This window comes from Panulirus ornatus, chromosome 6, assembly GCF_036320965.1.
Source record: "Panulirus ornatus isolate Po-2019 chromosome 6, ASM3632096v1, whole genome shotgun sequence".
Classification (NCBI taxonomy): Eukaryota; Metazoa; Arthropoda; class Malacostraca; order Decapoda; family Palinuridae; genus Panulirus; species Panulirus ornatus.
Window position 1 is genome coordinate 9,082,630 of NC_092229.1, and position 15,613 is coordinate 9,098,242.

The window sequence follows — 15,613 nt, forward strand, 5'->3', positions numbered from 1 at the left end:
TTTCAGGTACTTTCGAGTAGTTCCAGCATCTGTATTCCTTCAAAAGTTTGCCAGTGATAGAAGGCATATGAGACGTGAAGATGGCACCTGGATGCATCCACCTCCACCAACCCCTGCAATTGCAACACCAGGTGGGTTGCAGCATTATATTCTTTTTAACCTCTTACCCTTTAATGACCATTACCAAGGGTTTGCATTTTTGACTGGAGCCAGCATTTACCATGGGATTTGCATTTTTGTGTACACACCAAAAATTTATAGTGGAAGGCATGCTTTATTGGTATGCAGAGATGCATTATGCCACAAGCAGCAGAAAAAAATGCTAGAGTGATAGTTAGCCACATAATGCAACAGTGGAAGGTACAGTCCTTGCATGTGCACCTGTACGCCCCACATTGATTAGTGACTGATTACAAAGGTCCTTTACCTACCATGGTTTTGCAGACTACGGTTTTATATGTAATGTGCACATTTAGACTAATGCATACCAGTGTGCCATCCACTGCATCAAGTTTCGAGTATCCAGTTTTACATGGCACCATCAAAATTTTATCCATGCACTGGGCATGTGTGAAATGGCTGTAGGCTGCTTGTGGCCCAGCCCACCAGATCACCATTTCTAGGGAGAGGCAGGAGAAGTGTCATAACCATGTTGCGTTGCTAGGGCAAGCATTGGGATAGCCTTTTCTGTGGCATAGCTGGTTGGATACATTGTAGGAGTACAGAGGCACAGTATCACTGGTGACATACTGCCATTGTATTATTACCTTGCTGTGTGTTTTTTACATCATTTTTTTTGTACTTTTATAGCAGGATCATGTTCTTTTTGAAGTATGCCTTGCTCATTCTTAACCATGGAGTGTTTGTTATAGGACTTGAGGTATGTATCTCAAGACCCTATACGTTGTCAACTATGGTTTTGCCACCCAAAGGGTCCTCCAGGAACATAACCCAGTAGTTGGCAAGGGACCCCTGTTGTGATTGTCATTGTTGCAATGATTTTAGTGATAATGATTTAGGGAATGTCAAACTGGTGGGACTAGGGAGATTTCTTTATATCCATTGTGATGGCCATATGATTTTCAGGATGAAATATTAACAGGGACATAATTTTAAAACCACTCTCAATGGCAGCATTGGGCAGTCTTTGGCAGCTTCGAACCCAGGAGCATTTTTTCATCATTGCTAATGAATGTTCCAGCTGGCATTCCTTTCCAAAACAACCATTAAAGACTGTTAAATTGTGTAACCTTCTTCCTCTTTAAACATCTCTAAATGCTCCAAATACCATGCTATTCTCCAGTATCAGACCTGGCAGCCTTGCCAAACACATGGATGTTATGGAAACCATGATGCCTCTTGAACTTATCAAGCCATCGCCTTCTTGTACCAAATTCTTCCTTCTGACCAAATTCACCTATATTTCTTTTCAAGTCATTCAGTAATGACTTTGCCTTTTGGATGACCAGCCTAGACATTGATATGTTGCTCTGATTCTGGTCCTATCTATATGCTTATCTATATCTCTGACACTTGTTCCTCTGGAAACTCCCATCAAGGGGGTGGCCACAGGAAAAGAGCCTCCTCTTGTACCTGTCTGTACATGCTTCCCTTGCATACACTGCTCCACTCATTCTTCCACCATTCCCCTCCCTTCCATATTCTTCTAGTCCATTTTCCTATGTCACAGGTGTTCTTCCTTTTACACCAACCCCTTTAATTGTACTATCATACTCTCTCCTTATAGACTCCCCAATCTTGCTTTCTTTCCACATGCCCCCTCCTCAAAGTATTACATTGCATCCACTCTACCACTCCATAAATCATTTCTTCTGCATTCGCTGCCATACCACATCTCTCTTACACCCCCTCATTTATTTCTTCATTCCATTTAGTCATAACACATGCTCTTCTCAAATAGCTCATTTTGACAGCTTGGATTCTTGACCTCTATGACTCTTTCCATGTCCATGTTTCTGTTAAGGGACCCAATGACTCTTCTACCATGTACTGCTGTCTCTCTTATCTCTCCTTTCATATTACCAGACTCACTCAAGACAACTAAACACTTCTCGTCCATAGTCCTTATAAGAAGCAGGTTTTCCATCCTATCTAATACATTGTTCCTCTTTCTACTCATTAAAGCAGCACTTAATGAACTTCCAGACAAAGAGTATGACCATATATTATTTTTTTCTCTTGATAATGGCTTCAGTTGAGTGAGCAAGGTCCTAGGACTCTGCTATTGCCATGACCATCTGACCAGAATCAAATGCCATAAGCACCTCCAGTTTCATTTTTAGAGCAATAGTCTTACATCATGCAACCCCCTGAACATGGTGAAATATCCTTCTAGACATTCTGAAATGTGTGCACTTATTTTAGCTGCAGTAGATGCTCTGTTACAAACTGCAATTTGCCCACAGTACAGGTACTTTGTTTACAAGCTGTCTGCCTGTGAGTGGGATATGAATATATTTTACCATATGGTGGATATTACCAAGAGTTTCTGACTAGAATCAAACCTCCTCAGCACCACCAATTTGATTTCAAGAGCTATAGCTTTTGTGTCCCAGAGTACTCTGTTACATATTACAGTGTGCTGTACTGTACAGTACAGGTATTTTGTTTACATGCTATCTGCCAATGAATGGGATACAAAGCAACCATAGTGCAGTAGTATCTTACTGTTACATCAATGAAATACTGCAAGGATGATAAGTACACATATGTAAGATATCCAAGCATACTTTATATTAAAAGTAGACTATTTGATATATTAAGAAAATATCTGTGCCATTCTGAGCAAGAACCCTCAGACTTGGCTATATCCATGAGTTTTTGACCATTACTAAACCTCTTAAGCACCTCGGACTTTACCTCAAGGGTGATATTCTTACAGTCTCTGCTCCCATAAGTATCTCTGATATGCCTTTCAATCATTTTGAAATGTGGTAAATAATGATGTACTTGTAAATACAAACTAACATATTTTGCCATTTGGTGGTGGTGTTTGCAGCATGGACTCTTGCCAGGCCTGGGTTCAATCCCCAGCACAGGCATATAGCACACAGTCACCCATTTGGTAGGTAAATGGGTATGGTTAGGGTAAAGCACCAGAAGTGTGACAGGCTTAGCCTGCCAAAAGCTTGTAACTCACCTTGAATTGATCTAGAGGTGTATGTGTCTAGATACATGACTTTTTCAAACTGAATGCTGTTTCTAGGTGTTAGCCAACTGTTTTCATATTGGTCATATAGTCTAGATTGTTTTGATCCATAGATGGCCAAATGTGCATTCTCTTGATACCATGCATTAATCTTCTGCCTGCCAGTGAAAACTTTTTAAATCATTACAATACAAGGCAGTTTAATGTTGTATTAAGTATTGTGCGTGTTGGGGGGGGGTGCCAAGATTAGAATCTCATTACCAGTAAACTCAGAATTACACCAGTGTGCATTCTTTTGATACCATGCATTTATATTCTGCCAGTGAAACTATGAATCACTACAGTACATAATAGCTTAATGTTCTGTGGCTAATTGTTGTGCGCATTGGGGGAGATGTCGATAGTTAGAATCTCTTAACTAGTAAACTCAGAAATACATTCCTTAGAGTGAAAACTTTTATTTAATTGTGAAATAATCTTTAACTTTTAACTTTTTTCTTCCTCCAGAGTGTGTGCACAACCTTGACGAATTCATCTGCATGGATTCAAAGCGGGGAGTTGGTACAGTGTATAATCTTCAAGATTTTGTACGCAGATTCTACAAGAACATGTAATATGTCTATACCTAAACACTACTACCCTTTTCATGAAGATTTTACTTATATTTGATTTATGGAAAATTTTTCTGTATAAAACCCATCATAACTTTTCACTGAAGCTGGTCATGATAAAGTTTTTGATGTGGGATTAGCTGAATGTAGTCATAATATTATGATTTGCAGCTGCTTATTTTTTTAGATATATGTTTTTGATAATTCTTTTTAAAATCTTTGCAGGAAAAACATAACTTGTGATGTTGCATCTGCACTTTTCCAGTGACAGTATGAGTAACAGTGTCAGGGTTCCCACAGGTGCTAGAAAATTTTGAAAATGCTTGGTTTGTTTTCACACTCTTTTTAGGATCCTGAAAGTTCAGCAGTCCTTGAAAATTATCAGCATGGTGGCAGGCAGCTTATGATCTGGTTATTTCAGTGTGCCTCCCACTTGTTTAGGCAGTTGTAGCCACGAAAACTTTATTATATTTTAGGTATGATTGGCTGTTACCTTAAATGCATTAGGAAGTGGGGTTTCATTACAGAAAGGTTGAGTTCATGAAAAGGTAATACATGCCTATATGCAGAAGCTTTAAAATTCTTAGTAAAACTCTTGAATTCATATGAACAGTGGAGTGGGAACCCTGCATGATTACTGTGTTCAGGTAGACAGATTTTCATATATATGTTATTAGTAATAAGCTACTCAGTACTCTGTTGCCTTCACGGAATGCATTTTATCTCCTTGGCAAACCTTTTGAGTTGATTATTATATTTAAGAGTTAATAGATCAGGCCAAGTATGACCAAAAATCCAGACTTCAGAAACTTCAAAAATCCAGAAAATTTGCTCAAGATTTGTTAGGTAAAACTTTTGATTTTATGGATTATTTTATCAAAGAAATTATATTGTACAAACATTACTGAACTGGACTTCAAAGCATGGCAAATATCCAAAAATGTGCAACCCCAACTCTTTCTCCAAGCCCATTATTTGTGCATGATATTACCGAGCCAGAGCTTAGCTGTGATGATCGTCCATGCACATCGACCCCAGCTTTTATAACACCTGAAATGCAAGATTTGCCTCCTACCTCTCATGATGTCCTTGCCTCAGCTGTGTCTGACGCCACCCTTACTATTTTTATGTAACTGCCAGCCCATACCTTAGTCCACATAATAAGTGATGGGTATGTATCAAGGAAGTATTTGGGGTAATTATTGTACAGTGATTTCAGGAAATGTTTAATAAGTGTATTATAGATACTCCAAACCCTGTCAGGATGTATTCCTGGAGAATGATGGCAACTTATCAAAAAATTATTTGGACTAATTATCGTATAGTGATTTCAAGAAATGTTGAGTAAATGTATTATAAAGTACTCCATACTATATCTATCACTCAGGATGTATTCCTGAAGAAGGGGATTCTAATTGAATTAGCTCTAAGAGGGGTCATTATATCACTGTATATATGGAAACTTGCTCCTGACATGATTTTCTTATGTTTGAACAATATATTTTCACTGGGGTAACAGTAATATCTCAAATAATAATACACATGATAAACACCTTATTGAGTAAGCTAGGTTTTTGTTTCAACATTGGTAATTAATAAAACTTTCATTGCAGCAGTCATAATATCCATGGTACACTTTGTGTAGATATTCATGTTTTGAAATATTCTTCATAAGTTGAGGATTAAGTAAAAAACTTATTTTCTAAATAAAGTGATATACAACTCAAACTGGTGAGAAATTGCTTGCATATGCTGTGTGCCCTTTTAAGTTATGCTGATATGATGCCAGGCACATGAGTTATGTCAGGAGTACTCTTAAGACATAAGTAGTAAGATGTGTGATATTTTTGGAAATGTTTTTGTCTCAAAGAAATATGTTTACTAAGGGTTTTCATCACAATATCTAATTTTGTAAGAATTTTACAACTTCCCAAATTGTTACATAATGAGAAGGTACAGATTTCGCTCAAGTTTCCATGACATTTCTATGTTAGTTGATCACTTTTTTATTGTAGAGAAAATTTAGACTGCAGTGTCTGGTAACAATGTGTAGGATGCCATGATGAGCTTTAGGAGCTATATGTTATGCATCAGCACATAGGGAGTGATTCAAGAATTTTTTATCATATCCACCAGACGCAGCGAACAGAAAAATGTAATGCTGTGATGTATATTCACCAGCCTCAGTGAATGGATTAAGATTGGCCACAAATGTCTCTACTGTCCATCCTTTGACCCACATCCACTACTTGTTCACCTGCCTTATCACTTGCATTTTAACATCCAAAGTGATAGCTTTTCTTGACATGTAAGTCACATTTCCTCCACAAACACCTACAGACCTTTTTACCAGACACCATTGGTCTAACATGTTTTGAATTTGTCCAGGACAAAGAGCTCTCTGATGAATCAGCTATCTATGGGGGCACTTTAAGCAGGGCCCTAGTGTATGTATTTACATATATTACAAATAACATTTAAACCTTCATATGGTATATAGAATGCTCTTTTAAGGTTACAGCATTTTCATACCTCAGTCTGTTGGCCCATTCCAAAAAATCCTGAATTTGAAAAAACACACATTGCTTGTCCCAAGCATTATGAATTTTTGAATCCTGACCTGTATAGTCTCTTCACAGAAAGTTAGTAAGCAATTTGTATCATATTGATTTTAAAAAGTATTTTATCAAAATTTTCTCTAAACTTCATGTGTGAAGGACAGAGGTGGGAGTGTGCAGTTTTGAGATTTTATACTGATGGGAGTAATGTGGTAGAGAATCTGATAAACCACCCTGTGGTACAAAGAGAAGGGCTATTTGGACATACAGCAAGATATACAGATCACTTCAGGTAACAGTATCAATTGTTGGGTGGGTTTAGCTAACCAGTGCTGAACCCATAGAAGCGGATTCAAAATGTTTCATGTTTTCAGTATTAGTTTTTGAAGACATTGTGTACTTATTACTTTTTATATAAATGTTGATTCTGTGCTACCTTGTATTCATTTTACACATCCTTACATTCATTTTACACTTTTTTACTTGGTAATGCAAATGAATGATAGATTTTTTTTACTTTCTGTATTTCCAAGTCATGCAATTGTTTTGTACATTGTTATTTGGTCTTTTAAGATTAGTATATGTGGAAATGGTCAGTTATCAAAATTTTAGGGTTAGGTTCTGCATGCTTTGAATATGCAAGTTTAGTTTTATTTTGTTAACAAGTGGCTTGAAGATTGAGATTATGGATGTTCTTCTAAAGATACATTATTTTTCAGTTTTGTAAATCAGGACTAGAGCTTTATGTAAGAAATAAGTCTGGAGAGTTGATGCTAGATTTCCTTAACAGTGCTGGCCAGATTACATCCTCAGGGTAGAAGAATGAGTGTAACCTCTATGCTTTAAGAGACATTATCAATCTTGATTAATACAGTAAATTTAAGCTCTGTAATGACAACCAGGGCACCTCCTTCATAAAGCTCTTCCATGGGATTTACATGATTCTCATTACCATATCAGATTAATTAAAAGGTTAAGAAGTGAAATGCCCCAAGTCCCTTACAAACTCTATTAAGAACTCTTCTTGAAACAGCTGTCAGTGAAAACATTCACCTTGATTGTTGGGTCTTGAGGATCCTCATTGCTACTCTACTATTATGGTAACTTTATTGACATTATATAACTTCAAAATTTCTTGCTCTAACTAGATAAAAAGGATGTTTAAGAAAAACTGCTCCATTTAACTTAAATGATTCATTTAACTTTACCTTAAGGAGTTTTTGTGGATCTCATATTCAATAATGCTGCTGTAGCATATTCTACAATCTCAGAAAATGTCAACATATTAAAATTTTGTAAGGTGATCAAAACATAAAAGCTAGATGATCCTACCATGGTACATGAATCATCATACAAAGGTCTGCTAGAACTTCACAATTGTCTGAAGACTAAGGATAAAACTATGAGACATAATTCTCTAACTGGAAGAGCTTCTTTAAAGACACATTTCACACTTTTGAAAAATATTAAGAATGAACTGCACCAAAAGAACAGATGTTGGCTCTGAGGAGGCTGTTAACAAATAGAGATATTAAAGGCTATACAGTAATAGAATCACTTAAAAACTATTTGGTATTTTTAAGGTATAATTTGTTTTTTGAAATGGGTAATTTTTTTCTAAATCAGCTCGGAGCTTTATATAGGTTGATAATGGAAACCTAAACAAAGCTATATTGCCAAATGGATGCTTAACATCCCATACAATACCTCAAGGAAATCTTCAGATACATAATGCACATTAGGTTTGTCTTTTGATTAAACTAGTAAAAACAGTATGTCAAAAGTTTTATCCATACTTAAAAGGAAGTTTAAACAGGGTTTCCAAGGTTATGGGTGAATTTACAAAATTATGCATCCCTTTCTCACCTATGTCTATATATTTGTGTACCTTATACTAGTAAATGTTTGACCATAATGTCTTGTGTAAGCACTATCATAGGTGTGAGAGAGTATCTGTTATCCTTTTATCCTTTTATCTTTTATCCATTTATCACACAGCAGCAGCATTTAATGATGCCTCACATTTTAAGACTTTACACTGGTTGTCTGTTTTTTTTTTATTTACCACACTTGCATCTTCCTATCATTGGCAACTGACTTCCTTACTTATATTTCTCCATAAGTGTATTTAGAAAATTGATATGTAAGAAGGACAAAAGGTATTTGAACATAATAGGATCAGTTATGTCACTATGGGATAAGAATGTAACATATGAAGAACATAATGTATGACTTTTGTGCTAAATGAGATAGCTTCATTGTGATTCTTCCAAGGTATGATCAGTTCAAGAAACAGATTTCAATTTCTTTTTCATCAGCTTACTCAAACATCCAGTACTGCAATATCCGGAGCAGCTGCATTTCTTTCCATCTTCAAATACAGCACACATTCTGTAGTCATATTTCAATAGAATTTTTGGTCTTCATTACATGCTGTTAAGTCTTTTGATTATATATGTAGAAAAGACCTTAAGTAGGAAATGGTTTGCCAATTTAGATAACAGTGCTTTCTGAGGCTTGTACAATTAGAGTTTTTACATTTTATACTGCAGTGTCAGAGTATAATTAAATACATTTTTTTTTTGTAGAAAATTCTTTTACAAAAAAGTATATAAAGCTGAAAACTAGCACAAGAAATACTGTAAGATTTCATTGTTTTTGTATGACTAGTCTCTGAATAGTATTATTTTGGTAAATTATGTTACCGACATGGTCTTATCCCACTTCAAAACCCAGAAGCCAGTAATATAATGAACATCAAAATATGAATAGATATTTTCATAGGATATAGACATGTAAGTAAGTTTTTAACTTTTACATTTTGAAGAGATTTCTTCATATCTTATGTAGTAAATATTTCACACCAAAGTTGTACTTTTGAATATTTGAGTTAGTCTCATTGTAATGAATTAGTTATTTCAAATTCTGAAGAAAAATAGTCATATATACTCATGCTTATCATCAAAAGCTTTATGAAAGGGTAATAGTCTTTTTTTTTTTAATCTTAGCATGATTTTACATGGTAGTCTAAAATGTGATTTCATTTACTATCTTAAGAAAAACTAACACTGTCATCATATGAATAGAGCTTCAAATGTGCCAAGCTGCAAATTGAATTTGGAGCTACGTCATAATTGCAGTCATATTAAACTTTTCATGTACTTACAATAATAGTGGTATATGCATTATTACCTCGGACACTATCTTAGTCCATGCATGTACTGTTAATTTATAAGCTTTGATGCTGCCCTTCAAAGGGTATCGAGACTATTCAGAGATATATTTTCAAACCATACCACTTAAATTGTTGATGTTAGTGTGTAATATTTTCTAGATAAGCTCTTATGCTCTAATGATTGCATTTATTCCACAGAACGATTTATAAATTCATTACTTGTAGTAATATAGAAATATATGAAAAATCCACTTCTCAGCAAAAAGACTCCTCAGTATTATTGTAAGTTGATATATACTGAGTTACCAGTGTCACTGTACTTTTGCTAGTACCATTCCATACTGCCCTTTTCATAAAGAAAGGCCAGTGATTTTGAAAATTTTAATTCCAATAAAGATAAAATCTGTACATGCCATGTTATGTTAATTTTACATAGGCATTGTTTGTTTAAGGTTTCCCAGTTAGATATATGCTAAATGAATTAGTTACTAGTACTGTATCCAAGCTACAGGGGTATAAAATGTGCGTCAAATTACAGTGGGGTTTTATGTGATTGAAATATTTCAGTTTTATTCTTTAGTATGTCACAGTAACTACAAAATTGAAATAGCATTGTAAAAGAATTTAGTCTGTACCTTGCGTGTGGTAAGAAAATATTCTCTTGTCTCCTAAATCCATCCATTTTTGTCTGTATGCATTCTGTAAAATGCCTGTGATTTTTTGCTATGATGAGCAGTATGTTATTTGAGTGTGATGTGTGTGTAGGCTGATTAAATACATTTCATTATTTGTAATGCCTGATTGTAAAGTTGTACTCATGTTCTCTGTTTTGTATCAGAAAAAGATTTCACATTAAAATTCAGTAAGATAGAGTTTACACTGTATTCCACACACATGCAACTCCCATAGAAGCCCTTGTAATTAGCAAGTCTCTGTCTTTGGTAACAGAATGAAAAACTTTTTTCTTAGATATGATGACACACAGCTGCGATAATGTTGCCTGTCATGGCTCATTTTAGAAGCAGCCTGATACACTACATCACAAATAACATAAGACACTTCCTTTGCTGTATAGAAAGATTTTTTTCTTTTTTCTCTCAGCCTTGCTGAAGATTAAACAGTTCTTTTGAAGTGATGCCTGGGTGGTTTGGGGACCACAAAATTATTGTAAATGCATTTGAAAAGAACATTAGTAAAATCTTCCATTAGTCATCAGTTTTAGTGTAGTTAGGTTTCCAGAATTTTCTATAATTGTTAGCTAGATTTGTAATTTTTTTACCCACCAGAGGCAGTCTTCTAAGCCCCAAGCTTTATTTTAGTCTGTTTAATATTGTTAATGTAAATATTGCTCTTAACATACATGTTTAAGGCTGTCAGTCAACATAGATATTTAATGCAATCATTACTGTTTACAAAAGAGATTTCTCTACTGCAAATCTGATATAAACTTTTTACTGCAAGAGTTCAGTAAATCTAACATGAAAATGTACATTGCAATAGGAGATGTGAAGCTTTTTTACTATATTATCTGTATCTCAGGTTTTTTTGTTTTTTTTTGAAAGATTGATTCCTGAGTTTCCAGCACTGTATCCATTGTTGCGGTTACCAAAAGTGTTCAGACATTAAAAACCCCAATTATCCCTGTGTAATTTGACAGTTGCTTTTCACTCTTTATATGCATATATATGTTTAGCTTAAGTCTAAGTGTAACGCATTTGTATGTTCTTTTGTAGTACATTTGTGGGCTGTGTTGTACAGATCCTGCCTAATAGTTTACTTAAAATCACTTGCCTGCCATATGGTACATTATTTATTAACTTCTTATACTTCTCCTAGGTATCTGTGAGTATTTTCTTTCTGAACAATTCATTAGATGATAACTTCTTTGATATTAGAATTCACCTGTGATCAAAGTGCACTTGACATCAAACTGACATGGATTTGAATCCTTGTCATACGCTACATATGAGAATGGCCAGACGTGCGAGGTGGTGGACATGAATGAGAAACACAACCTTTGCACTGCTGGAGCTTTACAAAACTATTAACCCTAGTATCTCTTTGCTAGCAGAGAGCTTTGCTATAATGCCAACTTTTTATATATTTCCTACAGACTTCACTGCTTTTTATATGCATGTTCTCTCTTTTGCTAAAATAATTGAAATTAGTGATTAATAGTAGCTTAAGGTTGAAAACTGAAAAACATGTTAGCCAGTAGTCCTAATGGCAGAACAAGCTCTCCTAATCAGTAAAGATCACTATTTTTTACCAGAAGTATCTAAGATAAAAAGTTTACTAGGAACAAGATGTACTTCATTTGACCTCTCTATCGGAAATGAAAGCTAGAAAAGTGGACTTGAAAATATCCACAGCAGAATGGAATGAAACAGGTTTGACTATATTTTAATATTTTTATTCACATTTGAGGTTGTTATTGTATTCAGATGTTGAGATTGCTTAAGAATTAAAGCTTTTCAGGAGTGTCTGATAATACAAAATGAATCACATTACATCAAGGATTTTTTATGCTTTGTGGATCCAGCTGCCTTTGAATATGATCAACATGCATATAGTCTTGAATACATTAACCCAAATTTAATTAGCGTAATGCTTTTCATCAGTGGATTTTCCATTATTCGTTTACTATTCAAAACATTGCTGTTCATAAACTACTTGTAGGAATAATGGTATCAGTTTATCATAACTAGTAATTCATTCAAGGAGATGGTGAATATTTTTAGCACTTAGAGGCTAGTTCATAGAACAAAGAAGCAGTATTATGTAATATTACGATAGGAAATTAAGAAAGATTCATCATGTTCATTTATTATTCCTTGAAATTAATACTAGTTTTATAGTTTAAAAGACATCCATAGAAATGGGACAAATTAGACTCATGCATCTCATAAAAGTCTTTAATGGCTTCAGAATTGGCATGTTCTTCTCTCCTCCTTTTAGGAATCAGTGACTACTGATGTATCCTTTATTCTTGTACATTTTATGTACTGATTTTGTATGGGTTAAAGAACAAGGATTTATGAAATATGTTAAAATGTACTCATGGAATTTGCAGTATGTGTGTATGTATAAATATGCATCTACCATATGAATTAGTAAGTAAATTCTTGTTCTTGGGAATAAATATCAAATGAAGAGCAGCTTTGCCATGAGTTGTGATTTACTCTGTTGTTGAGTATTTTGAAAATTTGATTGGAAATGGTTCTTTCATATATATATATATATATATATATATATATATATATATATATATATATATATATATATATATATATATATTTCATACTATTCGCCATTTCCCGCGATAGCGAGGTAGTGTTAAGAACAGAGGACTGGGCCTTTGAGGGAATATCCTCACCTGGCCCCCTTCTCTGTTCCTTCTTTTGGAAAAAAAAAAAAACATTATTTATAAGTAAATAAATATATATATATATATATATATATATATATATATATATATATATATATATATATATATATATATATATTATATTATATATATGTGTGTGTGTGTGGGAGCGGGAGGCTGGAAATCCTCCCCTCTCGTTTTTTTTTTTAATTTTCCAAAAGAAGGAACAGAGAAGGGGGCCAGGTGAGGATATTCCCTCAAAGGCCCAGTCCTCTGTTCTTAACGCTACCTTGCTAATGCGGGAAATGGCAAATAGTATGAAAGAAAGAAATATATATATATCTTTTTTCTTTCAAACTATTCGCCATTTCCCGCGTTAGCGAGGTATATATATATATCCTATGAGTCCACGGGGAAAATGAAACACGAAAAGTTCCCAAGTGCGCTTTCGTGTAATAATCACATTATCAGGGGAGACACAAGAGAGAAATATAAGTCAGTTGATATACATCGAAGAGACGAAGCTAGGACGCCATTTGGTAAACATGCATGTTTACGAAATGGCGTCCTAGCTTCGTCTCTTCGATGTATATCAACTGACTGTTATATTTCTCTCTTGTGTCTCCCCTGATGATGTGATTATTACACGAAAGTGCACTTGGGAACTTTTTGTGTTTCATTTTCCCTGTGGACTCATAGGAATATCTTGATCACGCACAAAATTGTGATCCTTTCTAATATATATATATATATATATATATATATATATATATATATATATATATATATATATATATATATATATATATATATGGATTTTTTTAGGATTTTTCTTTAATAAAAGATTTTGATAAAGTTTTTATTAAATTGTTATATGGGTCTTGCATATAATGACTTTGGGTCCTATGATTGCCTTATCTCTTATCACAAAGAGTTTAGCATCTTTTCTGATTATATTATTAAGCACTGAAGCTTATGAGTCATTTGAGCTATAACAAAAATATACTACAAATCAAAGTCATTAAGCCTTTAGAAAAAGTAATAGTTTCCCGTATAGTACTCAAAATTCATCCATATCAGCCATCACCTCATATCTTGATAAATGTATTTGTAATAGGCTAATGTTGCAGTAACTGGAATGCCTTCTAATTACAACTTCACATAAAAACATAGCTTAGATATTATTGTTTGTTGATGTGGGTTATATTGTATAACTTTCAAGTGTTAGAATTGGAAGGCTAAGTATATCATAGCCACTACCATACTTCTGAGTTCTTAACTGCCTTATATTTTTGTTCTTTACTATGTATATATGGTGATTACGATGTGTGAACTCTTATATTAAGGAAAAACAGTTGTAAAGGCAACTATCCCTATAACTTTTTGCTGTTTGTTATGTCAAGTGTTGTGAGCATTTATTAGACTCAATATATCTTAAGAATGTTGAATTATATTCATAGGCTATAATATGCAGTTTTCATCTTGCAATTCTAATGTTTTGAGCAGTTACATTTTTATAAAGAGCTTCTCACTGCTCTCCAGCTGTACATATCTGTTGATTGCCTCTCTGCATCTTTAAGAATGTTAAATCCTTTCTATATCTTTTTTACCGTTGACAATTTCCAATCCTCTTAAATACAAATTTTCTTCATACTCATTGACATATTGACTCATTTGAAGGGTTACATTTTGTAATGAAACTGACGGTGTTGTGGGAAACTTGTTCAAACAAAACTCGTACATAATTAGATATGACACCAGCACCTGGAACTTTACTGCAAATTGAAAATTTTACAATACTTATCCTGTATGAATTGTAACCTGAAATGAAAATACATGTGTACTCATTAGACAGATATCAACAATTCCTCTTTAAAAAGTAAATACATCGCAGAGGATCTCCTACTGACTGCTGTTTAGCAGAGATACCTCATTCTTTAATTCATGTGATTTTCCTCCAGCAAAGAGGAATAACAGGTTATTATAAATGACTTGAGACTATTCAGTACTCAAGCTTTTATAGGTGAAGTGCTTTTGGTGTACTGTTTGATTGTTTGACAAATCATTGTTACATAAAATCTTTTTTCCTTAATATATAAAAACTCTTTTATTTCCCAAATCCTAAAGATTTATTTACAAAATGAGCAATGAAGTTCAGGTAGCATAGTAACATATATTTGCTCTTTTTATTCTTTCAACTGAACCTTACTAATGAGAAGTTTTCAGGCTCCTTAAATGACAAACATTAAATAATGAGGTAATAAACTCAGTAAAACCCAGAATTTATGTTTAATTACCATTGGTTCTTGAGGGAGCTCTTCCTATATTTTCTTTCTTAACCCTTTGGTGAGGCAACTGGGATGATTTTTTGTATATAATAAAGGCAAAGTTTCAAAATTTTAAAAAGGTATCTTAAATCTATTCCTATGATTAACTAGAGTGTAATTTTCTTACTAGAATGACATACATCTCAACGAGTTGAATCTTTTGTTTATGAGTATTGTGTGCTTTTTAACTTGTATTGCATCGCTGGCAGGTGTATGAGGTACTCCATGAATAATTTCAGGCATACCAAATGAATTGTGTGGTATTTTTTGTAAGTATTTTTTTCCAAAACAAATGTGAATACTAATGGTACAACAATTTCACCCTTGAAGTAGATGTGGCCAAATAAAGAATTGAATCTGATATGAAGAATGCCTCCAAGGCCAGGTTTGCCAATGAGGTCAACCA

At 34.0% G+C, this 15,613-nt stretch overlaps 1 protein-coding gene across 14 annotated transcripts in view; it reads left to right on the forward strand.

Annotated features, from left to right (window-relative positions):
- tun (N-terminal glutamine amidase tungus) overlaps positions 1 to 6,771 on the forward strand; it is a 155,124-nt gene extending 148,353 nt beyond the window's left edge. For all 14 annotated transcript variants that reach the window (XM_071662479.1, XM_071662487.1, XM_071662482.1 and 11 more), the window contains 2 exons: positions 7 to 131; positions 3,677 to 6,771. In XM_071662479.1, coding sequence (XP_071518580.1) covers positions 7 to 131; positions 3,677 to 3,783 — 232 coding nt within the window. In that variant the 3' untranslated portion in view covers positions 3,784 to 6,771. The remainder of the gene's footprint in view (positions 1 to 6; positions 132 to 3,676) is intronic.
- The last annotated feature ends 8,842 nt before the right edge of the window (positions 6,772 to 15,613 follow it).